Genomic DNA, 27,602 nt, shown 5'->3' on the forward strand with positions numbered 1-27,602 from the left:
TCAATGGTGCAGAGTTAGATAGATAGATAGATAGATAGATAGATAGATAGATAGATAGATAGATAGATAGTGAAGTTGTTTCACTTTGATTTTTGTCCCTCTGGTTCGACTCTGGTTACCGCATTGGTTCAGGTATCCAACTAGAATTATACATCTGATTTTCTACCTGACTGATCCCATTCAATAAACAGTAAACGAGAGCATGTGTGACCGATGTTTTCTTTATTGATAACGGCAAAGAAAAAATGAATAAAAAATAAAGCCAACAGGTGTGTCCGATGGATAGCAAAAACCAAAAAAAATAAAATAAATAAATAATAGATATGATCTGTAAATGTTTCCCTTTTTAGGACAGGCGGTGGAATTAATTGCCCGAATAATTGTTATGCGAGGGCTGATGTCTAGTATTTCACACCAGATAAACATCACTTACCGCATGCAACATGTTTATTACAGAACTCACTTAATTTACTTGGTGTGATAGGTGTGATACCTATACAAATATACAAAAAGAGAAATATTGTTTTTGCCACTGTAAGAATGGAAATGCTTCAAAAGGAACTGCAAAGTATATTAGCATGTCTAGTCACACACTTCAAGTCTGTTACCTATTGTAAAACAAGACTGTTTAAACTGTGCATATCTTGAAAATATCCTCTAACTATACAAATTAAAAATCACTAATTTAAGAAATCATTCACAAGAACAAAATATGAAGAAAAAAAATATTCTCCTGCTTGTGGCAATAATCTCCAGGTTTTACACCAAGTTATTAGCAGTAAAACTCTCTCTCTCTCTCTCTCTCTCTCTCTCTCTCTCTCTCTCTCTCTCTCTCTCTCTCTCTCTCTCTCTCTCTATTTTTCATGGGCCCATGCTTACTTACAACTTCCCTATTAGCAGAACGATAAGTGTTGTCCAAGGTGACGTCTCTCCGTCTCGCCGGCCAATCACTGCTGAGTTGACGCTGATATTAAGGGAAAGTTAGTGCTAGGCAAGGCAGCGTCTTTTTATTCTCATTGACATTTAAACTCTGTGGCAGATCCAAATGTAAAAATTGGAAAACTGGACTCTAAACTATCCAGATGTGTACTATCGACTGTTGAAAGAGGTGTTGTATTCATCGGAGTATTATCACCAGGTCAATCTCCACCATCTATTGCAGGTATATATTTGGTCTTGTAGTTAAACCAACGTTATCTTGCTTTAATTATTTATATTTTCGCTTTATTAACTTCAGTAAAGTTTTTTTTCTTCTTGTATGTATTCTGGATATTGATTTCAAACAGTGTTTACGCAGTTTCATTTTATGAACCTAAGTGCTAGCTTCCCGTATTAGTTGATTAAAGCAGGCTATTGGTAGTTGTATTAAATGTGTCTATATGGACGGGTTCTGATATTTCAAGGCTCATACGACAGGTGTTGAGCATTGATTATTCCTAAAGTAACACCGCAGATAATATGTTGTATATGGTACCATGTTGCGCAAACTTTTTTGTTGATATCAAACTAGTAAAATGTATAGATGTACTTGGGGCTCTAAGTTCAGAACAAAAGTAAAGAATGCAATTTACGTAGTCTGGGTAGCATTTTAAATCTTAGCGTGTCTTGAGCTTTACAATACCATATAATTAACGATTTGCACTGAAGTAGAACATTGGCTTCATGTTACAGAATCCTCTGTCACGCCTTCGTTTTTATCAGAGCTGGGTGTTGTAAACTTTAACAAATCTAACAAACTGTTGTACCGGGACATCAAGAAGTGAATGTCACATCTTATAAGGAGAGCCTATTATGACCAGCCTTTGTAGCATTTTTCTAAGCAGTCCACTTTTTGTACTTTTAGTTTTTAACCAAACCAGGAATGCATGTCACAGCTTCCATTTGTGGAAAGAATGAAACGGACCGAAACATTTCTATAAAACACAAGTATAAGGCAGGTAATAAATACTTAAGACTGAACCAAACTTAATAAATTGTTTACGCACATTTTATTACTACAGAAATCAGTTTTCTTTTCATTTTGTAAACTATCAGATCTGGTCTAAATAGATATTAAGTCCTAAGGTACTTTTATTTACACGTATCATACATTATTTAAACATATCTTACCTATCCCATTGGATCGCTACCCTCATAATGCCTTTGGCGCATTTGGTATATGAACAATATAGCTCTGTGATAAATCATGCACCCTGCATTTCTGATCCACCTCCCTAATTAGGGATGTTTATTGGAGATTGTGTTTATCCAGCTGTCGTGCCGAGAAAAAAAGCTGTGACACAATTACCTCTGACCAGACAGTCTTTTGCCTGCGTATGCTTTCAATGGGCAAGCCATGTATTCAGTGTTAGCTGTAGAAAATGTGTGCCTGGAATTTAATTTGACAAGCATAAACTCATAATAATATATCATAATATGTTTTAAATTACATTAGGATTATCTACACGTGAACAACCTATAGGCACACACACACACACACACACACACACACACACACACACACACACACATATATATATATATATATATATATATATATATATATATATATATATAGTGTATGTGGATCATATTCTTTTTATTATGTATTTATGATTCTATTGAAAAAAGACTTCCTTGTCACATGTTTCCTTATATATTGTTTAAATATATCATTCCTTCATTGATTTAGTCTGCTATCATTGTTTAATGTTAAAATGGAAGTCTTTAGGTATCACATGTGTGTGGTTTCCAATTATACACTTCCATTGAGTTTGAAGCAGTGGCAGAGCATTTTATGGTCAGTGCATTGCTATAGTGAAACACAGACAAGGATGCAACGGTTATGAAGTGGTTCAGCCTTTTGATCGTGTTCAACAATATTCTCTAGGTGCAAATGAAAATCGCACAAAGCTCCTTAGTGGCTTGATTAACACAAAGATTAAGTGTTGGGCGGTTTTAACAGATTCACCCAATCAATAGCATTACAAACTCGGTAAAGGAGCCTTGACGGTTTCAATTTTGTCTTAACAGATGTTTAGATTAGAAATAATTTAAGATACAAAGTTGGCCTTAGCAATTAATACTTTCTTATATTCTTTTCTTTATCAGAATGAGAAATTAAATCTGGCTTGTGTTTTTGAAATATTTTGTTCTGAATTATACAATATAATTTATTTATTATTATTATTATTATTATTATTATTATTATTATTATTATTATTATTATTATTATTAGTATTATTATTATTATTATTATTATTATCTTTATGTTTTGTGAAGTATTATTTGCGACAGTCTACTTAATTATTCAACTTAAAAAAAATACTGCTTATGAAAACATCACTTATTGATGAGTGTCATTTTAGTAGCTTGTATGAAGCAGACCTTTATCTGCAATTACTAAATAATTCAGAAACCATACTGTTAGAATTTTAACAATATACAATACATAGTACTCTTTGGTGCCGAGAAGTTATAAAGAATGAACTAGGCTACAGTGCTGAACAAAAACTGCCAAGACTCATGAACCAGTTATTCTGTGACCACTATTGACCACCAGGTACATGTGTTATAGTTAACTGGACGTTTTAGAAGCGGTTTTTTTTTTTTTAAAACAGTCAGGCATTACCTATCCTGCAGGCACAAACATTCTAGAATAACATGTCAGAGAGTGTGTATTTCTTCAGATTACAGACTGGACTGGACAACAGGACTTTAAGCATTTTTCTGGATATTAAAAAGGTGCTTTGCAAGTCAGATAATAATAGAACTAGACTGAATAAGCCCAACGGTGTAAATACTATTTTGATCACATTAGAAAGTGAGGAAATTGCGTTGTAATTGTGCACTGGTTTTGCCATTATACTGTGTTTAATTGTTTAAATTCACAACACTATTCTCACTATATCACTTTTTTTTTATCGAAACATAAATCGTGACAGTATGTTAATTATTGTGCTATAGGCAAGTAGTTGAATTACAACAAACTGAAAAAATAAAATAGAATACTTTCATTTAATCTTCATGTTTGTGGTCCAATGTGTGTGTGTGTGTGTGTGTGTGTGTGTGTGTGTGTGTGTGTGTGTGTGTGTGTGTGTATGTGTGTGTAGCAGTAAAAAATATTACATTTTCTAAAAGAAACACATATGTGTTTGTTCCAATTTAACCTGAGACAAATAAAAAGGAATGATATGTGAATTAAAATTGCCATTTACAAAATATACACATTAAACATAAAAAAACAATATTAAGCTATAACAAAATATTTTAAAATTAAGAAACGTTATATATAACCTATTGTATTAGTAATATTCATCAGGCTGTATTTATTATGACATTAAAAAGTACATAAAGCGTATTAAGTTGGTATATAGGCCTACACATAGTTGATAATCGTATTCTTATTAGTAGAAGTAGTAGGGTAGGAGACAAGGTGTGGGAATAGACAGCAGCCAACACTGTTAATAAAACAGTGTAATAGTTCCTTAAGCGGGCACTGGAACCAAACAAGATGTATTTTTACCTTGTGTTGAAATGGCGTCCCTGACATTTACATTGATTTATTGCTGTAAAGTTTTCAAGCAGCTGCATTCTTTCAGACAGTTGTTTTGCTCGTATTTAAGCAAGACCAATGCATGTTATCTATTTTTATGATGTACACTGTAAAAGCTATAAGCAATTCAGTTACCCAGCTTAACCCCCTATCCCCCCCCCCCTACCCCCCACCCCCCACCCCCCAAACCTTCATCTACCCTCCCCATCTCACACTCATCCGCCCGCCCTACAATTAGAGAAGTATTGAGATGATAAAGCTCTCTTTGGACTCGCTCATTGGCTCTTGAGGACCCCTTTCCCTAAATTCCTGATAAATCAATGGCTGCCAATGCACCCAGTCTCTTTTGTTGATGTTTCCGAATAGACCTTTCTCTCTCCAAGAATGACGTCAGCCACATTCAACATTTCCCTCCCCTTATGATTTTTTTTTTTTTTTTTTGTTTAAAACTTTTTTAGTTTTTAGAAGGGGCACAAAGACCACTTTGCCCCGGGGAAAAATAGCAACAAGATTAGGGTTTCTTTTAAAGGCCTTGCATTAGTTGGGGCTAATCCGAATTGGGCTAATTTATAGTCAGTAAAATCGCAACCGTAGCCTGGAGATCATGCCTAAATTTTCCCCTTAAATGGACTAAAAGAAGATTCATTTTATTATCGTTCCAACACGTTTCTCTTCCATCACTCTGATTTAGTAGAACGCTTTGTTTGCAATTTATATATATATATATATATATATATATATATATATATATATATATATATATATATATATATATATATATATTCATATTCAGCATTTAAGAAACCAATAGGGCGGATTTACAGCTTTCCAGAGAAATAAATAATCTATTGGAGCCATTGATGAGCAAAATTGAAAAGCTGTTCCGGGCTCCCACTTCTACGAAGTGAAGAACGAGGAATCGGGTTTGTACTCCAAATATAACATTACAACTGAGCGAGATAGGATTTACCATTCATCTACTTATTAACTCCTGTGCAGTTTTTTTAACGTTTATTTTTCTTTCCACTGTAGCTGAGTTTATTTATTACTGTTCCCTGCCTTCAAACATAATATTCATGTTTTATAGCTATGTATTGTACCTTACAGATGAAAAACAAACAAACAAAATCAAGACAAACAGCTACCTGAACTGAATTAGCTGGTGAGACTGCGATGCTTCATTTTATTTAGCAAAAAACAAAGTAAATGGAAATACGCTTCTAGTAAAGTAGCATTATGTAAGCAAACACTTGTTGTTTAGCAGAACCAGAAGTCAAGTAAGAAGCCGTAATTAATCTTATTGTTTACATAATATTCCTCCAAGTACCATTTTATAATCCCATACAAATCTATATCAACACTTCAGCGTGTGTGAATTTCAAAGCAGATAATCTACAGTTCTGGCGAAAACTTTTTTGCATCACCCTATAGAATTAACACGTTTTGCTTCGTATAGTCGAATGAAATCTGCCGAATAATGTTACGTTGACATATTGAATTATATAACGCTTTATAGTTTATAAATATATTAATATAAAATATCGTAATATTCTATTGTGGCTTCCGGTAGACTTTTGCGATATCATGTTGCAGTGTCTGTGATTACATCATGTTAAATTAAATATCTAAATTATGTTGTGTTTTTTTATTATCAATCTTAACATTGTAGGTGATAGTGAACTTTTGGCCATATCTGTATATATAATAAAACATATAAAGCACATGGAGACAGCAAACAACCACATTGTATTGGCACAGATTAAACTCATAACATTTTATATTTTATTTTACCCGACACCTTTTACGACTTTTCTCCGACAGGTGTCTGATTGTTTTTATCGCGATTAGATTTGCTGTTTTTGCCAATAGTTTGTATAAGATTGAGCGAAATATCATGACAATGTAAATAACAAAAACGTCAGTTGCAACTGAAAAAAACAATAAATTATTAAAAAAAAAAAAAAATTCCATTGAAATGTGTTTTTTTTTCTCTTTCCATCCATAACGTTTGCAGTAAAGCAATGCATCAAGTTTCCATGCACAGAGCCATAACGTGACTTAAGACTGTCTTCCGAAAAAAAAAAAAAAAGCTCATTTATTTTGGCCAATTCAAAATCCAGTGTTTATCCTACAAAGCACAAGCGTCATGGAAATTGGCATTCGGTTACACGCGAGAGAGGGAAAAAAAACAACAATATCTGAACAAGTTATTTGAAAATATTAGAAGAAGTGGCAGCTTCGCTGCAGGACGCGAGATGACAGTGCATGACGGTCTGGGTAACTCATTATCCAGCTCCTATTGAAGCGTCCTTTCACTCAGATGCAAACTCTTTGGCAGTGTCGTTTGTCTCCTCATTGTACTTTAGTTAGGAATGCAATGGTTGTCAGGACTCTTATTCACTTTCAAGATACTTTATTGATGAGCTCTGACTTTTAGCGCTTTTCACGTGTCAAGAGAAGTCAAGTGTATGCACCCACGACTTCATTTTATGCTTTGCGCGTTCCAGCACTTTTTATTTTTTTCCCATCTTTGCTTGACTTTCTTTTTCCCCCCTCTGCGTTGCTTATTCCCTCTGTCTCCCTCTCTCGCTCTCTCTCTATCTCTCTCTCTGATCCGTTTGAATAAATGATTGGAACACCCTGAGCTCAGACTGGTGCTCCCAGTGTAACCTCGAATGCATGCGCTGAGGGGTTGCTTTGGAGTTTACTGAGGTGTACATTAATAGTCAGGCATTCAACAAATGTAGTTCTGGTGTGTGGTCATGGCTGCAAAGTCATTTACTTACTTTCCCTGTTATTTTCTGGCAGCCATAGAAATGTCGCAGCTTCTTGGAAATTATCAATTAAAATTAATAGCGCTTGTGTTAAGCAGGCAACTGAGCGTTATTACAGGGAGAGAGAAGCCTACAGTATACGCACGGTTCATTTTGGTTGCAAATTTGAGGGTTCCCTTTAAACGTGATAGTCGTAGTCAACAAAAGGCACGTGGGGAAAGTTTGTGATTGTTTTAGTAAGTACACTTGGAGGCCTTTTACAAGAGCACTTGATACACAAGTAAATAGTGAGGTTGATGGCTCTTTCTTTCCATAGACAGATGTGTAGTGCTCCAAGCTAGAGGCAGTTGACAAAGCACTTGTTCAAAAATATTTATACATCGTTAGCATCTCAATGTTATGTTCCCCCTTAGCTCCTAATCTTTTAATGTGCAAATAGAGCCTTGAACAAAGGGAAAATAGGAAGTAGTGATAGGCTCCCCCCCCCCCACCAAAAAAAAAGACAAACAAATACAAATGCCATTTACCGTCCACCAGTAAATCATATTTAGAGCCCTTATTTTGGTGGGCATGGCAAATACGCTTATTTTCATATATATATATGATTTTATTTAACTCAATCTTATTTTCACGTTAATACTGTTTAGTGCAACACATGTGTTTGCTCGCTAACTGTGTAAGTTCGTTTTTTTTTTTTTTTATCATGGAAACAAGACTACATTCAGGTTCACACAACAGAGCCAATTGAGCCGGTGAGAACGGCCTAGGCATCCAATCGGCAGCTCTGTGGCATGGCTGCTGCTTTGCATAAGGCAATATTTTGTGTGAGGGAAGTGCATTTGCATATGTGGAGTGATTAGTGGGTTTGAATAGAGAACTCTGGCTCGGATTCATTTCCCGCTCTGGCAAAGGCGCAGAGGAAGTGTTTTGCTCGAAGATGATGATAGAGGTCAGGCTTTGCTAATGGGCCATTGAAGAGCAGTGGAGGCGAGGCACAGACCAGGAACACATACATTTATACACTTGTACCATCACCAATCAGCATAGGTGTGCTCTCTTTCTCTACTTCTCTCTCTCTCTCCCCCTCTCTCTCTTTCTCTCCGTCACACACACACACACATTTTGTGTCTCTCCACAGTCCCTGACATCACTCTTTATTATCAATCTCTGTCTCCTTCGCAGCGATTTCAGCTTCTGCACAAGATCACTGGAAAAACTATTTTACTACCAACTCGTGCAAGAAAGTCATCATCCTTTCGATTCAGTACGCTCAAAGCTATTGACAGAAGCTTTGACAGCGTGGCAGGATGCCTCATGAAGGTAGGTTCGAATAATTATTGACACTCTTGAGTTTGTTTATACGCTGCACCTTTTATGAATTCGGTAAATAATACTTTCAGTGATTGATTGTAAAGTTATCTATAGTTTTATACAGTTGTGTGTAGAGCTGAATAAATTTATGTAGTCTTGCTTGGTTGTTTTCTGTATAGCATTGGGAGCTATAGAATGAATATCTTTGTAAGCAGTGCAAACAAAAAATGAAGTCGGTTTTTAGGATAAAAATATAAACATATAGACGCATAACATCTGCAATAAGGAATTATTATAATATCACTATAAATAAACGTTTCGTATTTATAATTAGTAAGACATCTGCATTTATTATACATTTGAATTGTTAATGTAGGCTACTTTTATTTTTTTAATACTACTACTACTACTACTACTACTACTACTACTACTACTACTACTAATAATAATAATAATAATAATAATAATATAAGTTACATCAGGCTTCTTCTGAGCTCTTTAGCTGGTTGGCCTCGTTGCTTATTTATGTGCTTCTAGAACTTATTTCTCGGTGTTTTCGGAAAGTTGAATGCTTATTTATGACAAAAAGTCACATTAGGCCAAGTCAGTGATCAGTATACTGAGAAGCAATGACCCGATGAGGAAGAGTGTCAGATTAAATCAGACTGGCTGGCGACTCAACCAAGCGCTTTCACAAAACACTCCTTTACGAACTTGTTACAGTTTATTCCCCTATCTGTCAACATTGGAAAATACAAAATCACACATCTTCTATTAGCAATCTAAATAAAAAATATAGTAGCCTATTACTAGTATTGTAAAAAAATAAATCATTCACCCGTGCTTATTGGCAAAGGCATTTTGATAATAAAAAAAGGTTACCATCGTAACACAGCTGCTTTTCATTGATTTTGTTCCTTATTAATACTTGCTGAATAATGCATTCTCAATTAAATAAACGCGTAATAAAATGTAAAAAAAGCATTATGTCATCCAATGAATATATGTTGTTGTTAAAACGTGAATTAAAATGCTGAAATATAAATAATAACATACCGTACATAACATGTTTCTGTAAATTATTGCTGTGTGGTATATTGTAAAAAGCTAGCGACCTTTTCTTATTGTTATTTTTTTGTATTAGGCTATTATTATTTTTATTTTTCTGTGGAAACCTTAGAAATTTTTATGCTTATTTTACATTTCTGCTTTTTTAAATAGCTTTGTGGGTCTGTCAATTATTATACAATGTAATCGTATGTTTCTGCTGAGGAATTAGGATATATATATATATATATATATATATATATATATATATATATATATATATATATTAAAAATAATACCGCTGTGTGTTCCATATACAAATAAATACATATAACGCTATTTTTTTTAGATATTAATTTAATATGTATACGTTGTACGTACATCTATGTGTGACTTGCTAAACAGGGTATGTGAGGCTACTAATTGAAAAAAATTGTTGAAAAAAAACAGTTTCGTAAATTGAAAAAAGTAAATTTACAGGCCCAAATAAAGCATGTTAAATTAAATTGATTGTAGTTACAGATTAGTGAAAAAAAGGCAATGCAGATTAGGCCTAATTTAACCTCATCAACGGCGGATAGTGTTTTCACTTGTAAATTAATCATTAACCTTAAAAAGGGTTTTTAAAAAAGTTTTAAAAAAAGAACGTGAATGCATTAATTCACATAGCAAAACTCAAAATATCTCGGAGTGTGATTTTCTAAACGCGCTACAATGTGAGAGAATAAATATGGCAGGAATGTTGCTTCCGGGGGAGTTTTGTGGATTACAAATTGTTTTTGCTAATCGTTGGTTATTATTACAGATCATTAGTATGGTTTCTAAGGGGGGGCCGGTCTCATATCTTACAGTAAAAATTGTGTTTATTTATTTTGTAATAGCAAGGGGTTAGCTTTGAACTTAAGGGAAGTTTAACAAGTCAGTTTTTCATTACGAAGTGATAGCCTTATGAAAAATAGTATATAATAATACAGTACTTGCTGTCAATTAGTTTACGACTAATGTATGCAAATATGGGTTTTGCTGATCTTAGAGATACCGACATGCTTGTCTAAAAGTTTAGTAAAACTTAATCTGTTGTTAGTAAGGTACCTCCAGGGCAGCAAATATGTAGCTGCTCAATATCAGCGACAAAATGGTCCTTTAAGTATTTTTTATATACCATCGCTTCTTTGCTTCAGTGGATTTTCACAGGCGTTTAATTTTATTTTTAAATAGGAAGCCTCGACGTGCATTGCAGGTATTAGAGGAGCTGGGTGTATATCCGGGTAAAAGGAGAAAATGAAAGCTATGACTATTTCCCTATTACCACCCTTCTTTTTTTATCAAGCCACTTGAATGGGTTCTTTATTGCAATTGTCTTTTCCCAATTGAGCGCCCTACTGGGCTGTTGTATCTTTTTACAACCCCTAAAAACTCACACCAGTAACACAATCACCTCCAGATATTTATAACAAGAAATTACTTTTCTATTTCCCAAAAAGAGACGAACAAAAATGCACCGGGCCCAAGCATCGGGCAACTGCAGACACCGAGGAAGGGGTGAAAAAAAAGTTTGTCTTCAGTTCTTTGTATGTTTGGGAGTTGTTGGTACGTTTAGTTGGAAGCTGCGTGGCTGGTTGGGAGCCTGTTTTTTTCTCTCTGGGTTTGGGTATAGAAGCATAATGAAAGTCATTGTTTAAATTCAGTAGGCTTTGTTGAACAGTACTCACCCCCTCCTGTTTTCACTCTTTAAAACACCGAGGCGAGGTACAACGTGTGTCGCAGTACACTGGACAAAAAATACGATCTAAAGAGAAAGAGATAAGTTAATCAAAATTAGTTAATAGCTATAAAAACTGTTTATTTATTTGTTTGCACAATAATAAATATAAATATACGACCAAGCATTATTTTTACAATATCTGCTGGTTAACCTTAACCACTAATGGGCGTTCTAACTAAAATGTTACAAAACCGATACCGCGTTTTATTATCAACAGTCAAGTGACAATATATAAAATGCGTACAAAAATGCCGCAATGTAAAACATTTCTATCCCCCCCCCCCCAGTTTCAATTATTATGCGTAAGCAATTTATTTTTTCACCGAACAGGTGCAATTTTCTGTAGGCTATAGAAGGCGAAAAAAATGTAATGCGACTAAAATTATAGTTGTTGCTATAGAGATCAAAGACAAAAGGTCTAATGCGATGTTGAGCTCGTTATTTCCTAAGTTTTTCGGCCAACAGTGAAAAAGATACTACGTACAAGGTGTCTTAATATATATTGTTTTGCTTCATCCTAGAGGGAAGACATTAACTAGAGAGAAGCAGATGAGCGACTCGTTAAATAGTTTTTAGAAGACAATCAACACTAAATACCAGGCAAGTCTTTAGAGTTCTGCATCGAACCTTACACATACGCAACACAAATATAATGTTAAAGCACGTTTCAAAGAAAACAACATGTTTGCATGCTGTACAATACGCTACGAACTGTTATATGTCATGTATTAAATACAAAGAAAATGAATGCATGTTTAAGATTAATAAAGCTTTTCTTTTAAAGAAAGCTGTATCTCAAAATATAGAGATGCTGTTAAACTGATGTGTATTGCTTCCCTTGATTAATACTATTTTATTATTAATAGAATACTATAAACGAGCCACGTGGGAATCTGGTGTAGCATCCACGATGCAGAACAGTAAGTGACAATTTTGTACATTTCTGTTGTGATACGCTTGGTAACTAAACAAGGAGATATTTAGCAACAGTGTAATTAATGCGCACGATTTATTACAGTCGTTAAGGCAGTTTGACTGTGCTAATGTTCTTTAAAAAGGCTTTAACTGTCTGCAATGCAGTTGATAGAGCTTATTATTTTGACATATTGTGGGTTGTTTTTGAACGAGCGCAAACTAAAGTCAACGGCGCTTTCCGCTGACTTGTAATGTGTGGTCTTTTCAAAACGCGGCCTTTAAGACGACGTTGTCATCATGCTTAAATCGCATTTTGGTCAGCAACTGCTTTGTGGGTCGCTTTATATTAACTGTCTCAGCGTATATAATGACACTGCATCATCTGTGTATTTATGATTAATTCCTATCAGGAAACAATGTGGCTTTATGTATGTCGCTTTGACTTCGCGGTTCTTCTTATTACACTGTCAGAACTGTAGTACAGCGTGGAACCGCAAGGCTATGGCATATTCTAGAACCCTAACATTAATGTCGATTTTAGAAATTGTTAGGGTACATAGCCATCGACAACATGACATAAGTAATAGCTTTTCATTTTCTCTGCTTTAGCTAATATTAAATAATTGTTTTCTGAATTACTGCTGGGATTAGCTGAAAGTTTGCATGTAAACATGAATTTGAAAAAGAAATGTCTGAATGTCTGTTTATTTTTCAAAATCGTCAGACTATAAAGTAAGTGTAGCTATATGTAAGGCGGTGAGTTATTTGCAAAGAATTATGTCGGGCGCTATGAAAACGTTTCAATCCTGTTCTTTGAAAAGAAGAATTAACAATTAAAGTACAGAAAACACCATATACAGTGTAGAAATGCATGGCTCTTTCCTTAAAAAAACCCAAACGAGCCCCTGTAATAACCTATATTTGTGTATTATTATTAAATGACGCAAAACTGTAGTGCTAAAAACATTTAAATGCAAAATGCATAGAACCAAGAAAATGCGTGATCTGTACAGATACATAAAAATATGTGAAACTAGGTCAAATAAATAGGGGCATATATAAGTAATTTAAAGAATTGCATATAGCCCTAATAAAGCCATTAAAATATGTTTGAAATACATTATACTGTGTGAATACATATAACTTAATTGTAAATAAAATATCTGAATTTACAAGAATCGTAAGAATGTACAGGAAACAGGCTATACCTATTCCAATGTGCAATAACGTTCAAAAACAAAACAATAATTTCAAAATCATTTTAATTTGCCAATAGTAAAAAAAAAAAAAAAAACAGAGGAAAATAGATTTTTGGGGCAACATGTGAAGTGGGGCCTATGTGTGCATGTTTGTGTGCATGTTTTGTGGGCTACAGAATTAGTTCGTTTTCGTATAGTTCTGCAATATATTTGCCATTGATTTGCTGGGATTGATGCTAACGGGGTGCCACTGTGTTATGGTGTGTGATCATAGTGCGAATTGCTGAGGAGATATCATTCGGGTGAAGCCTTTAGTTTGTTTAAAGGTCGGGGCAGGCTCTACGGGCTTTGTGCTAATAACTCCTGGGTGTAGATGGTACCGAGCATCCAAATTGACACCATATGGTTTAGTTGACTAGCAATAGAATACAAGGGGCCTAATCATTGCCACCGGGTGAGAGCTACACCATTCACCGTAGGGAATTATATAATGATTAAGACTTAACCTTTAGAGTTTGATTTGATATACTTTTCTGACTGTTTCATTGATCAAGAGGACCTCTTTTACAGGAATAGGGGAGATGGTTCAAGTGCCAAAGCCAATGAAACTCCAATGCACCTAACTATTCATAGTCCCAATCCTGGAAATAAACGAGGTCGCCAATTACTTTTGATTAGTTCGTTACCCATTTATGGACGGAATTAGAAAAGCAACGAGTTAAAAACAAGAACATGGCTCCCTCATTAAAACATCCCAGTTGAGCTATTGCCAGCATTATCTAATTATGATTATTTTGTGACTCATTCAGTTTTTATTTGAATGTGTTTTAACATAATATGATCCAGAAAGGGCAGGTTATTTTAGCAGCCGTCCCGTTACAGCGTGACGGGTGTAAATAATGGTTGTGTAGGTTTTAATGTTAAGCAACTGAATGTCACTTTTAATATGTGAAGTATGAAGCGCGCCCCTAGCCGTGACCGCGCACAGCCCTTGGCTACCTTAAAACGAAGCTTCCCTTGAAGGGTAAATGAGTAGATTCCAATTTAGTCTGAGTGATATCCAAATGCAGACAGAAAGGGTCGTTTTATCATGCTACTATTTGTCGTGACGATGCAATTTTCAAAAGCAGAGCACTGTCATAAAGTGACATGCCTGCCACAAGTGTTCCAACTGATCTTTTCAATTAGCCTTCCATGCATGATCCAGGGCGACTTCCGCCTATTTCCAGAAATTAAGCTCAAACTTGACGTGCAGCTAGCTTTATTTTAAAGACAAATGTCAGGGAGGCTCATCACATTTTCCCCCTCTACTATATTTGGAGCTTATTTATGGCTAAGGAGCTTGTGCTCTTGGAGTCAATTTAGCACCAGTCTTCAAAGAGAGGAGAGCAAGCAGAGAACTATAGAAGAGCCATTCCAGGGAGACTTCTGTATGCTTGCGCTTCAGGTTTGGTGTCTTATTATACGAACTACTGTTGTTGGTTATTGCTGTTAAATTCATTTACATTGATTTGTATTTATTTCTTTTTAATCTTGGTGGTTTACTATTGTATTGGAATAAATTAAAATTTAGTTAAAAAATATATATGTTTAATATAGGTATAGTTATAGCTATAGCCATAACGAAGACATTCAGGTTTGACAGTCGGGACTGTTGTTTCTATCGTGGTGTTGTGGATTTTTTTTAGCTGAAGCCAGGATGCTATTGTAGATCATCATAAAGATATGGCTTTGGGTTGTATTTGCCTAGGTTGGATCATTTGGGGAGAATCGTTTTGGATTTGCTAATTCGCGAAGATCGTGATACAGAATCGATTTTTTATTGTGTGTGTCTAAAATGAGTGATGCTGTTGCATTACAGGATAGTGAATAACTGTAATCTGTTCTCTCAATGTGATACACCTTGATTGTAGCTTAATTGTATATATATATATATATATATATATATATATATATATATATATATATATATATATATATATATCATATTTTGTGACATATATTTTCATGTTAAACAGAGTTGCTGTCCAAGTGGTGTTTCGTTTGCTATAGAATAAACAGTGTCGTTGCTGTTTTGTCCAGGTCACAGTGGAGTAAATCAGCTTGGTGGCGTGTTTGTCAACGGAAGACCACTGCCAGACTCAACCAGACAGAAGATAGTCGAACTTGCCCACAGTGGTGCACGACCGTGCGATATCTCCAGGATTCTGCAGGTGACATGATTGCTTTCTTATGCCTGAAAGAGATCATGTTCGTAAATGTCGTGCATTCAAGTCTTTAAAAAAAGATAACATGTTAAAGAATAGTTAATTCAGTCCACATTACAATGTTTTATGACTACTTTATAAATAGATAGTGGATTTGCAAATGTTAAGTATAAAAAAAAATTCAACATTCCATCAGACTTTCTCGTTATCAGCAGCTAAGTGATTGCACCATGGTCATTTAATTTGACCTTACATAGACTGTTATCGTTAACAACAATCTTAAAATAAAATACCTTATAAATGTTTGGGGGATAGAAAGTGCAGGGCAGTTGCAGTGCCCAGATTTGTTTCTCACTAAATTGTTTTTTTTTTCTATTTTGAATATATACTTTTTTTTTACTTATGCTTACAGTGAAATTACCAATTTGTACGGACCTTTTTTTTAAAAAAAAAATTCGGAGATCACTTCATTGGATGTAAAGGCTGAGATCAGAGCAGTTTTTGGAAAGTACAGAATACGTTCTCATACCATTTAAGGTATATTTTTTGTGTTATAGACCCATGCTGATGCAAAAGTCCAAGTGCTGGACAATCAAAACGTAAGCTTATCATTGTTTGAAGTATACTTATAAATTACATTTTAGTGGTAAAATAATATATGTGATTTGTGTCTATTCTTTTCTATTCAGGTGTCGAATGGGTGCGTGAGTAAAATCCTGGGCAGATACTATGAAACAGGCTCCATCAGACCTAGGGCGATCGGAGGAAGCAAGCCCAGAGTAGCGACTCCAGAAGTAGTCGGCAAAATTGCTCAGTATAAACGGGAGTGCCCTTCGATCTTTGCCTGGGAGATCCGAGACAGGTTACTATCAGACGGGGTCTGTACCAACGACAATATCCCCAGTGTAAGTCTACTGACGGTTTAATGTACAGTAAAAAGAGAAGATGAAACAAATACTTTAGTATATAATGCAACGAAACGCATGGAATGATTCAATGGGCTTTACAAGCCCTGTAAAATATTCTCCAAAATGCATGTTGTAATAGCCCCTGTGTGCATGTGAATAGTAAATAAAACAAATTAAAATGTATTTATGTTTGAGGTGTGAAAATATGTAACTGTTATTGTGTTATGTATGAAGAAAAAAAAAAACAAGAATGAACGTATGGCCTAATGAAAAGGTTTTAAATGACAACATGGAAGTTCGCTCTTGTGTTTCAGGTGTCATCGATAAACAGAGTCCTTCGCAACCTGGCTAGCGAAAAGCAACAGATGGGTGCAGATGGCATGTACGACAAGCTGAGGATGTTGAACGGCCAAACAGGGACTTGGGGAACCCGGCCGGGCTGGTACCCGGGTACATCAGTGCCAGGACAGCCTAACCAAGGTAAGCGAGACCGCGGTTAAATTAGACTGCTTATTGTTTTCTGTCAATTTATTAGGCTTTACTATATATTGTTTTAAACATCAGTTATTTTCTGTTACATAGTTTTAAAGGCCTTCCTTTTATAATGTCAAAGGGGTATGTGAGATATCATTTCAACGGCATTCATGGCACGTGTGTTATTATTATTATTATTATTATTATTATTATTATTATTATTATTATTATTATTATTATTTTCCCCTTACACACACTGCAGCCGATATCAAACAAATGTGACGTCATCTAAATGCACGTGGTCGTTTTAATTCAATTCAGCATCCAAACCTTCATAATTCTTAAATGTACTTTTACTTTTGCATATGGCATCTGTTAACTATTATTACAGTCACACACCATGGCTTGCACACTTGCATTGTATCGTTTGCATTCCTGCGGGTTTTTTTTTTCTTATTTTGCGCATTGGTCCTGCCTTCTTTTTTACGTTGCATCAATACACCTGCCGTTGTAACAAATACACTCCTATTGATGGATTTGCCTCAACAACATACGTTTGGCTTCAGTGTAAAGGGATGCATGGGATATTAAAGCATTGTTTTTTATTAAAGTAAGGGTTGCATAATCATTCTAATGTAGAATAATTGTTTGTGACGTTAGTACTAGTACTGTAAACAGTTCCTTCAATGCTGTCTCTGTTTGGGTTAAGACAGCGCGTGACTGGTCAGACCTTTCAATAGAGGCGTCCATCCAGCAACCTGCATTTTGTCTTCCCGTCCTTAGAAAGAAAGAAAAATCAGCAACAGTGTGCGGAATATCTAGTACAAAGGATGTTTCTGTCACACGCAAGAATTTGTTATGTGAACAATTCTGTCGCTATGTAATTGCTGATTAGAGAGCATTTTGTTTCTCATTAAGGCGACATGAATAAGCGTCTAGTTGGAGGAGACAGCTGTAGAAATGTTCCACGGGAGACCCCTGGACACGATATGGCACCGCTTGCCAATTAGACGTGTCAGCCTTAAGAGAACTATACAATATAAGATTGACACAAGAAAGATAGAGAAGAACTTTTCTGAATAATATCTGCATGAGTATTACTAAATCCCTTTTCAGTGTACAGCCTATGACAGAAGAGCAAGGGAGACGCCAGAATCTTTTAATACCCATTTTAACTTTTTGTTCATTAAAAGACGCACTTACTGGTTTAATTTTTCTTCCGAAACACAAAACCTAAAAAACAAAACAAAAACAAACAAATAAACAACAACACATAAGCAATTTAATGTTGATTGCCAACTGACGTGAACAAAGTTGTAATACAGTAGCCTACTTAATAAACACATCCGCGAAATGTAAGAAAAGTATGCAAAGCTAAGGACAATGCTAATAATTATATTCATATGAATAAAGAAATAGTCTTATGATTTTTTTGTTAATCTTTATTTCTAAAACTCTTTTCTCTCTCCTTTTCTTTTTTCTTGTTTATTAGAATCCAAAACATACCGTTGAAACTGGTTTTTCATTGCCCAATTACACAGTAATGAAGAGTATGTAGAGACAGCGTACCTTAATAGTTGCTCTTGAGCCTCGTTAGTGGGGACGAGCCCGCGGGCGGAATCCCACTAAGAGGCATAGGCTGCCCCTGCTTCATTCATTCCTATTTAAATTAATAAAATGCAATCTCCTGCTGACTTTAATGAGCAGCTGTCCATTCCCTGGTTTAATAGGTTCTTGCAAAATTCCTTGAGCGGACTTTTGAATAACACAACATAGATATCGTTCACATCTTGTTTTCAACGTCCACATATTTAATTGCATTATTATTATTATTATTATTATTATTATTATTATTATTATTATTATTATTATTATTATTATTATTATTAAAGTTATATGTAATACATTCAGAACACTTTTGTAAATCACATTTGTAATTGAATAATTCAAAAGGATTTGCTACCTTAAAGATGTAGCCTATATGGTGTTTTAAAATGTTGCCTATGTTTTACACATTTAAGAGTTTTTTTTTTTTATCTGCTTACCTGTTAAACGACTTCTATTTTCAAATTACCCTAATACTGTCTGGCATATACTATTGTTAATTAAAACCAAAATATACCCGTGTTTTCCTTGTTTGCGCATCAGCATAACTTAACAATTTATGAATGCATTCAATCTCAATTTATACAAGGAATATTTAAAAATTAAAAAGGAGATTTTCCCAACCTTTTGGAATATTCATCTGCCTTAATGCCTTTTGCTTGCATGGAGTGTTTTAGGAGGTTTTAAGAATCCATTACTTGGAAAGCATAAGGCAAGGTTAGGTCTCAGAGGGGGACAAATATGGTTTCAATCAGATAAATGCCATTCAACAGTGAATAAAATAATGGATACATCAGGACTGACGGGACCCTAAAAGAGACATCTCTATCCGGGAGAAGAAGAAAAAAACACTCTCCAGCGATTTAGTGGGTTTTATGGATCACTGTGGCAAGTTTTTTTCTTATCTTTTACGGTGCTAAAGCTCTATAGGATTTAGACACTTTCCCTTTCAGCAGGCCTACAATGTTTTGATCTGATCTCTTTAGCTGAAAGGTGCCGCGATTGGTTTGTTATCTTTTTTTTTTTTTTTTGCTTGTTTTCCGCCTCACTGATTGAGACACCCTGAAACTAAGGACAGATTTTATTTCCCAGCGTCTTTTTTTTCGTTCTGTAAAACAAATCCTAAACCCAGCGTCAGTTGAGCTGGCTATGGGATAATAGGGCGCACATTCTCTTCTCTTTAGCCCTAGAAGGAGTTCTAGTATAGACACTGCCTATTGAGTACTTTGTTTTAGGGGCTTTCAAAAAATGAGTGAGACATTAAAAGAAGATAAGTTAATTGTCTTTCACTCTTTATTTATTTCTCCACTTCATATTAAGCCATCTAAACTTTAACAAAAGCCTTTATCGATAAAAAAGACCGTTGACGCTTATGATTTATACTGTACAGATGCAAGAGCCGAACAATATATGTATGTGCACATACAATATTTTTTTCCATATACCGATATGTATTTTTTACTAGATTAGCCTACGTCTACCGTAAACTTAATTTAGGAAATCAAATGTAAGTGCATTTTAGCAATACATAAATAAATACATTTAAAAAAAAAAAAAAAGGGTCAGAATTAGTAGCTTATGTTTTTAAAAACACGATTATGCAGAGAAGTATTGAGGTATCAAATGTATCCATTTAAAATAATATACAAGAAGCAGTCTATTTGCGTTCTTTAAAAGTTTGAATAAATATGTTTTTGTTGGATAATTCGTTAAAAAATGCATTAATCGTGCACTAACTTTTTTTTTTTCATTACCTTGTTGTGCAAACAGGGCCAGTGTGTGGAGTTGTTTCTATTCAGAATGTTTGGGGTGTTCTTTTTTCCCCTTCCCTTATAGAAAGTATAAATTCTAAATGGCGTTGAGCGGCCCAGCCCAGGGGACAGTGATTAATGATAGTACTGCATAAAGGTTAACATACTTCACTGAAAAGTCTGTTGACTGGGACCCTTGTGCTACAATGCGGCTCGAGAGAATCCCTTTGTTGCCTCCTCCAATTGTGTCTTCAAAATTCTGCCCACGAAAGTTTGCCAACCCTCCTGCCCCAAGAGTTTAATAGTTTCCCTTACTCCGCTGGCATTGTGTGGTCGTGAAAGCAGCCCCTTCTATTCACGTGTTGGTGGTCACCTCAATAGATCTGCAAACGCCCATATGGTAACTACTATAGAAGAATCGCACTATTTAAAAGGGGGGGAAAGTTTGGGTTTTAAAACATTTCAGAGGGCCTGAAAAGGTTTTTTTTTTACCACATTTTGTCACATTTCTCTTACCCCATTGAGGACTGCGTCTATTGTTAGACGGTGATAAAAGAGTTCAGTTCAATCTTTTAAAATGAACAGCATAGTCTCACAATATTTCACAAGTGTGGAAACCAAAGCTCGCAGTATTCATTAATCGCAGCAACTAAAACAACATACATTCACAGTAATAAGACATTTTAAACACACGCTATTCACATACATACTTACATACATAAGCCATTTAGAATACGTCTTACACGTACACGCACAAATCAATACCGTTTTGTTTTTCATTTAAATGAATATCGCCTATATTAAAAATGGCAAGCAAATCGCGTGGCCCATTATTTTATAGGCCTACGGCTGATGTTTGATTTTCAGTTGTTTTACGAATAAGTAAGTAGAAGTAATGTCCATTTTCACGGTAAAATACACAGTAATAGAATGGACAGTCCTTTAAAAATAAAATTCAATTTTCGGCAATATAGCCTGTTCTTGGCGGTGATTTAATTACAGCCGTGTTTGTTAATACGTGTCAAGGCACGCACACCCACACAATAGTTGAATAAAAACGCGTAATTTTAATTTTCAACCCTTGAATATAAATTGAGTGAGCAGAATTTAAATAAAAAATACGATTAAAAAAAAACAAAACGATTACAACCAGATTAAGTCGTATGTTAATATTGGTTACAACGTCTAATCATTTTTTCTTATAATTTAAACGGTTACACACAAGGTACACCTCTTATAATTTAAACGGTTACAAACAAGGTACACCAATCCTGAAGTGGATCGCCAATAATGAATGCGTTTTGATATTGTTTTAGAACTTAATACAGTTGAGAAACACCTATTAACCTATAAAAGTCGGCTACTGAAGTCCTGTTGCTTGTACAGGAAATTGACGGTTTTACATGTGCCACTGTGTTTTCATTGCACGCTATGTGTTACTGCAGCCTACTTAACACAGTTCTGTGTAAATTGTCGTTAATCTGTCAGCAAACATTGTTAACAGTGTTTATTATTGTGTATCAAACCAATAGGAAGCACAGAATGCGCCTGGATTTGTTTTGATTCCATGTTTATTTTTCCAGATGGTTGTCAGCCGCAGGATGGAGGAGGTGAAAATACAAACTCCATCAGCTCCAACGGAGAGGATTCAGACGAGACCCAAATGAGGCTTCAACTGAAGAGAAAGTTACAAAGAAACAGAACGTCATTTACCCAAGAGCAGATAGAGGCATTGGAAAAAGGTACGAGGGCATGGGGCCAGAAGGCGTTTGTACCTGCTAAGAGAATAAAACATTAACATATTACTCAGAAATTACCTGCTGTAATTTCGTTTAATTTGCCTAATGAGCTCATTCAAATACGCGATTATAATTCCAAAGTCGTTTTTTAACGGTAAGTGGGCCCCCTTTAATGCATTTATTCGGGGATTTTATGAAGGAAAAATATTAAGACTACATAATTGTAGACTCAGTGTCAGGCAAGTGCAAATAGACTCACTGCCTAGTTTACAGAACAAAGTCACTGAGCTTACAGCTCAGGTTAGTTTTGCATTCCCTTATTTTAATATGCTTTGGTAATGCTTGTAATTGATGACTACTATGTATGTGTATTTGTTTACACACTGTTGTCAACATAGTTAACAAATGCATTGTGTTTATTCCACCCACCCCCACAGAGTTTGAAAGAACCCACTACCCCGACGTTTTCGCTAGGGAGAGGTTAGCAGCCAAAATAGACCTACCTGAAGCTAGAATACAGGTAAGAAAATATTTTATCAAAGGTTCATGAATCTTTGGGGGCTGGTTCATGTACACGGATATAGTACTAATTATCCCACATTTAACGTAAGGACTACTAAGTTTGCTGTAAGCAGTTTGAAGTGACAAGCCCTTATCATGCTTTCAGCGTTGTGTGATGAACAGTAAAACGCTCACTAAAGCCTAGACTAGCACAGTTTATTCTAAGCTATATTTAGTTTAATTGCTGCAGAAACAAAACTCATCTCTTTTTTTTCGGTCTTTCAGGTTTGGTTTTCTAACAGAAGAGCAAAATGGAGGAGAGAGGAGAAACTGAGAAACCAGAGAAGACAAGCCAGCAACTCATCCAGTCACATTCCCATAAGCAGCAGTTTCAGTACCAGCGTCTACCAGCCCATTCCGCAACCTACCACGCCTGGTATGAATGACTGAGCTGCATACTGAGAAAACCATAACAACTTTATAATAACCAAAATTACTACTACTACTACTACTACTACTAATAATAATAATAATAATAATACATTAAAATCTTAAAAACAGTGGAAATATTGATGTCATTTTGGCACTGCAAAGCAATAAGGTTACAATGCAGCACTGGAAACAGTGTGTTCAAGTTTCTAATTCATGGCTACCTTTTCTCCTCAGTGTCCTTCACATCAGGTTCCATGTTGGGTAGAACAGATACATCCCTCTCAAACACATACGGTGCTCTGCCACCCATGCCAAGCTTTACCATGGCCAACAACCTGTCTATGCAAGTAAGTAACCGTGCACATACAGTTCATCAATGAGCATTTATATGGGGATAAAGTCCTTAAAAAAATAAAAAAACGTATCTTGAGGGAGAATTCATTTTGCAAATACAGCATAGGAGCAGGACAAGGAAACTAATACATCATGTGGTTTACAAAGGTTATTATTTTTTTTTTTTATAAAATTAGTGTATCATAGTCTCTCATAGACGCATTGTGTGTCTAGACTAGTGGCTAGTTTAGCTTGGAGAAGTGTACATGATTTATGCACGCAAATATTATAATGCATCCAGACAGTGGAACCAAGACTCTAGGAAACTGACAATTATACATTGGCATTTAAGACTGGAAGGCAAAAGGTATATAGTCCAGAAGCTAATATATTTTTCTCCCTATAGCCCCCAGTGCCCAGCCAGCCATCTTCCTATTCCTGCATGCTGCCCACCAGTCCGTCAGTGAATGGGCGGAGCTACGACACATACACGCCCCCTCATATGCAGTCACATATGAACAGCCAGCCAATGGGCTCTTCTGGCACCGCCTCCACAGGTAGGCAGCAGTCATTTTTAGTTTCTTGTTGGTATTTAAAAAGAAACATAAATCATTCCTTTAGTAACCCTCATGCTTGCTCCACTTCTAAAATCATTGATCACTTTCACAACATGGATTGTTTTACCACAATAAACATTTCCTTTCATTAATTTTATGCTTCTTGGTCAACTATATATATATATATATATATATATATATATATATGTATATATGTATATATATGTATATATATATATATATATATATATATATATATATATATATATATATATATATATATAAAAGCGCCTTCCAGAAATTATCATTCTTAAATTAAGACAGTCTATTGAACAATTATTGTAGTTTTGTTTCGCAATGATAGATTGGATCATAAACTGTAGCTTAACTGAAACAGTTGGAATTCAATACAGTGTATACAGTGCTTCCTCATTATTTGTCTATCTGACTAAAACATGAAACATAATTCATTAGTTGAAGGCGCTTTCACTGTATACCACTTTTATAATTTACTGTCAACAAGGCCTTACCATGAATTAACCAAATTTGTGAATTATCAAATCATGAAATAACAAGGGAGAGCTGTGTAAGATTTTTCCCCCATTTGTAAATGCAACTGTGGTTTACAAACTGTGTTCTTCAATGCATCGTGCAATGCAGGTCTTCAGTTCTATAGCAGACTACGATCTCATGTCTGTCTGTTTCTTATTGCAGGTCTCATCTCCCCTGGAGTATCTGTCCCTGTCCAAGTTCCAGGCAGCGAACCTGACATGTCTCAGTACTGGCCAAGACTACAGTAAAGAGAAGAGTTACTTCACATTGTGACTTTGTGGAGAAAGTTGGTTGTCCAGCAGTATTTTATAAAGAGAAGAAAGACTCTGAAAGCAAACATTTTGTACTGGAATTGTGCCCTGTGCTATAATTCTTGGCACAAGAAGACTTCAACATGGACTTCTGTAGAGTGTCAGGCATTATATCCTATATGGAACAAAACTGTCTCTGTTTTCAGTTTCCAAATTTTAGTCATTTTTGGTGTATTTGTAAATGGCCATTTGTATGTTATTATGAAACAAGAACAACACTGGAGGGACTGTTGAACAGTGGTGGTCATGCAATTGTGTTGATGAGGAAGCCATGATCAACAGATTCTGCCATGAACAGTTTTATCAACTTATATCAAGTACTTCTATCAATCTTTTTACAGATTGTGAACTCTGATGAAAAAAGTTTGTATCATTTCATTGCCAGGCTGGAAGAAAAGGCTCTAGTTATGTGCAAGAACATTCATCTGTTGTTTTTTCCCCCAAAGCTTGTTGGCAGATGAAAGTTTATGTGCAAAGAGATAAATGGTGACAAGGAAGTGAAAACTTTTGGTAGCTAAAAAGTAGATTGTGTCTTCGATATAATCCAATTTGTTTATGTCGAAATGTAAGTATTTGTCTTCCCTAGAAATCTCCCAGAATGATTTCTATAATAAAGTTAATTTCATTTATATTTCCCAGAATATACTATAGATGTTTTATACACATTTTCATGCATTATAAATACGTTCTTCTTTAGGTCAGTTCCAAGTTAATTGTTCTTAGAGATAGTTGTACTATAGTGTTTTACAGTCAAATCATTTTTGTGCAACTAGAAATACTTAATTCCTATAATTGATTAAAAAAAAATGCTTGCCAGAGATTTAAACGTAAGTGTTTGGAAGTTGTTTACAACTACATATCAAAATTAACCATTGTTGATTGTAAAAACATACCAAAGCCTTTGTATTTCATTTATTACACAATTTTCTTTTTTATTCTTAGTCTTGTGTTGCAAATTTTGTAAACATTTATATATATATTTCATTTTTTTTGTAGCTTTTTTTTTATTTTTACATTGGCTTAGAATATGTTTAACTTCAGGCTACTTCAAACGTTCAATTATTTATGACTCCAAAACGCATAATTTCGGCATGGAATGATATGCGTTTATTGATGGTCATATTTTTGGTATGGAGATACGTCATGACACACGATCTGGGTTCTGCGTCAACACATTGCACATAAGAAGCAAGTCTATACTGTCAAGTATTTCGATTTAATTTTATTTAAAATGGAGCTTTTTAAATGTACTTTGTGAAAAACTATAAAATAATTTTGTACAGGTTGTTAGTGTCTGAGTGAGAGCTTTCTCTTCCATAAAACATTTTTTTTAATTTACTAAGGATCTTAGTTTGGCAGATCAGGCTTCTTTTAATTTGAACATAGGCTGGTTTTCTAAGGTATTTAATAGTATTGCAGGGCCATTATTTGTACAGACTGCACATGTGCTAGAAAATTATATTTGGGTCCTATTAAAAATATAAGAAAAACAACTAAATATTTTTTTTTTATAAAGCTGTAACATACTTGAAGATGGTATGTGTTTAATGTGACCCTTAGTTGACACTTGGGGGGGGGGGGGACCTTTGCAAAACATGCACTTTTCTTACTCTTCCATTTCTTCACCTCCTTCCATGTTTTCCGTCCCTCACACATGCAGCCTATAACACACTATACATGCACACTATTTGAAATCCATAGACAGTATCCCCAATGTTCTCACTGCAAACAGACAAGCAGCCCATGTACTTATGAGTGGTGTGTCATTCAGGGTTGATACAGCAGCCATTGTTTGTCCATCAAAAAAGACCTGCGGATTGATATGATTTGTGATACAATAAAACTGGATTATTATCTCATTTAAAAGAAGACAAAACGTGTCAAAACAAAGAAGTAAACACAAATTGGCACACGTACAGTAGTCAAACAAGTGAAGTTAATGCGATGTTGCATATAAGCATTTAACTACCCAGCAGGGGTGTTAATATTAAAGAAAATCACAGGGAGAACAGGAAAGGGTTTCTGTGCGGTGTCATAGCTGCCAGTGCATGTCTGAGAATCCAGTGCAAGTTTAATATTTGGTAAAGCAAGTGGTCACAGGTAAATTGCAGTAACACCAGCATTACAGACACTGAAGTGTACAAGTGAAACCAATACTGTGCTCGGTTTCAGTTACTTTACTGTAAATCTGCATTTTAAATCAATCTCATGCAACTGATTCATTTTAGTTGGTCTATCTATATACTTTTCACTTTAAACGTCTAATTTTACAATGCATATTTATCTTGGCAGTATAAATAATATTTGAGTTATATTTTAGAGATTGTTTTCTTTACATCCGTTTCAGTTATTTTAAAACATCAGCTAATTTATATAAAACACATCTCATACCGAAAGGTGATGACGTATATAGGCTACATAAAATAATTGGTTTTTTTATATCAACCAAAAATTCATAAAGGAATTACATGCGACTTATTTCCATAGATTTATTAATAATTTATTTTAAGAAGATTTTGTAAAGAAATCTTTTGTTTAATTAATGCTTGCCTGAACTTGGAAAAACAAAAGCGGCCTGTATGGCATTTAAAAAGTGGATAAAGGCGCCTGCTAAATAAACAAATAATAATGTTCATATAATGACTAGGTATGCCTCTTTTGTTAAGATGTAAGCTTATCAAATGTGA

At 35.0% G+C, this 27,602-nt stretch overlaps 1 protein-coding gene across 7 annotated transcripts; it reads left to right on the forward strand.

Annotated features, from left to right (window-relative positions):
* The first annotated feature begins 1,004 nt into the window (after window positions 1-1,004).
* LOC117431923 (paired box protein Pax-6) lies at window positions 1,005-26,413 on the forward strand. 7 transcript variants are annotated; one of them, XM_059002287.1, is made up of 14 exons: window positions 1,006-1,162; window positions 8,491-8,628; window positions 11,953-12,031; window positions 12,298-12,351; window positions 15,628-15,758; window positions 16,310-16,351; window positions 16,442-16,657; window positions 16,975-17,140; window positions 22,074-22,232; window positions 22,667-22,749; window positions 23,016-23,166; window positions 23,397-23,509; window positions 23,902-24,052; window positions 24,767-26,413. In XM_059002287.1, the coding sequence occupies exons 4-14, from the start codon at window positions 12,342-12,344 to the stop codon at window positions 24,850-24,852; spliced, it is 1,308 nt and encodes a 435-aa protein (XP_058858270.1). In that variant the 5' UTR covers window positions 1,006-1,162; window positions 8,491-8,628; window positions 11,953-12,031; window positions 12,298-12,341; the 3' UTR covers window positions 24,853-26,413. The 7 variants fall into 7 exon arrangements, with proteins under 7 accessions (XP_033909082.1, XP_058858270.1, XP_033909083.1 ...); XM_034053191.3 differs by lacking the exon at window positions 11,953-12,031 and having other exon boundaries at window positions 1,005-1,162; XM_034053192.3 differs by lacking the exons at window positions 1,006-1,162; window positions 11,953-12,031 and adding an exon at window positions 5,356-5,457.
* The last annotated feature ends 1,189 nt before the right edge of the window (window positions 26,414-27,602 follow it).

The sequence above is a fragment of the Acipenser ruthenus genome, chromosome 27 (assembly GCF_902713425.1).
Source record: "Acipenser ruthenus chromosome 27, fAciRut3.2 maternal haplotype, whole genome shotgun sequence".
NCBI classification, from domain to species: domain Eukaryota; kingdom Metazoa; phylum Chordata; class Actinopteri; order Acipenseriformes; family Acipenseridae; genus Acipenser; species Acipenser ruthenus.

What these genes read in the sequence shown, in the direction of transcription:
- LOC117431923 (XM_034053191.3), top strand. An exon ending in GCCAGGACAGCCTAACCAAG is followed by an intron (nt 17,141 to 22,073) that starts GTAAGCGAGACC and finishes TTATTTTTCCAG; the next exon opens with ATGGTTGTCAGCCGCAGGAT. An exon ending in TCCGCAACCTACCACGCCTG is followed by an intron (nt 23,167 to 23,396) that starts GTATGAATGACT and finishes TTTTCTCCTCAG; the next exon opens with TGTCCTTCACATCAGGTTCC.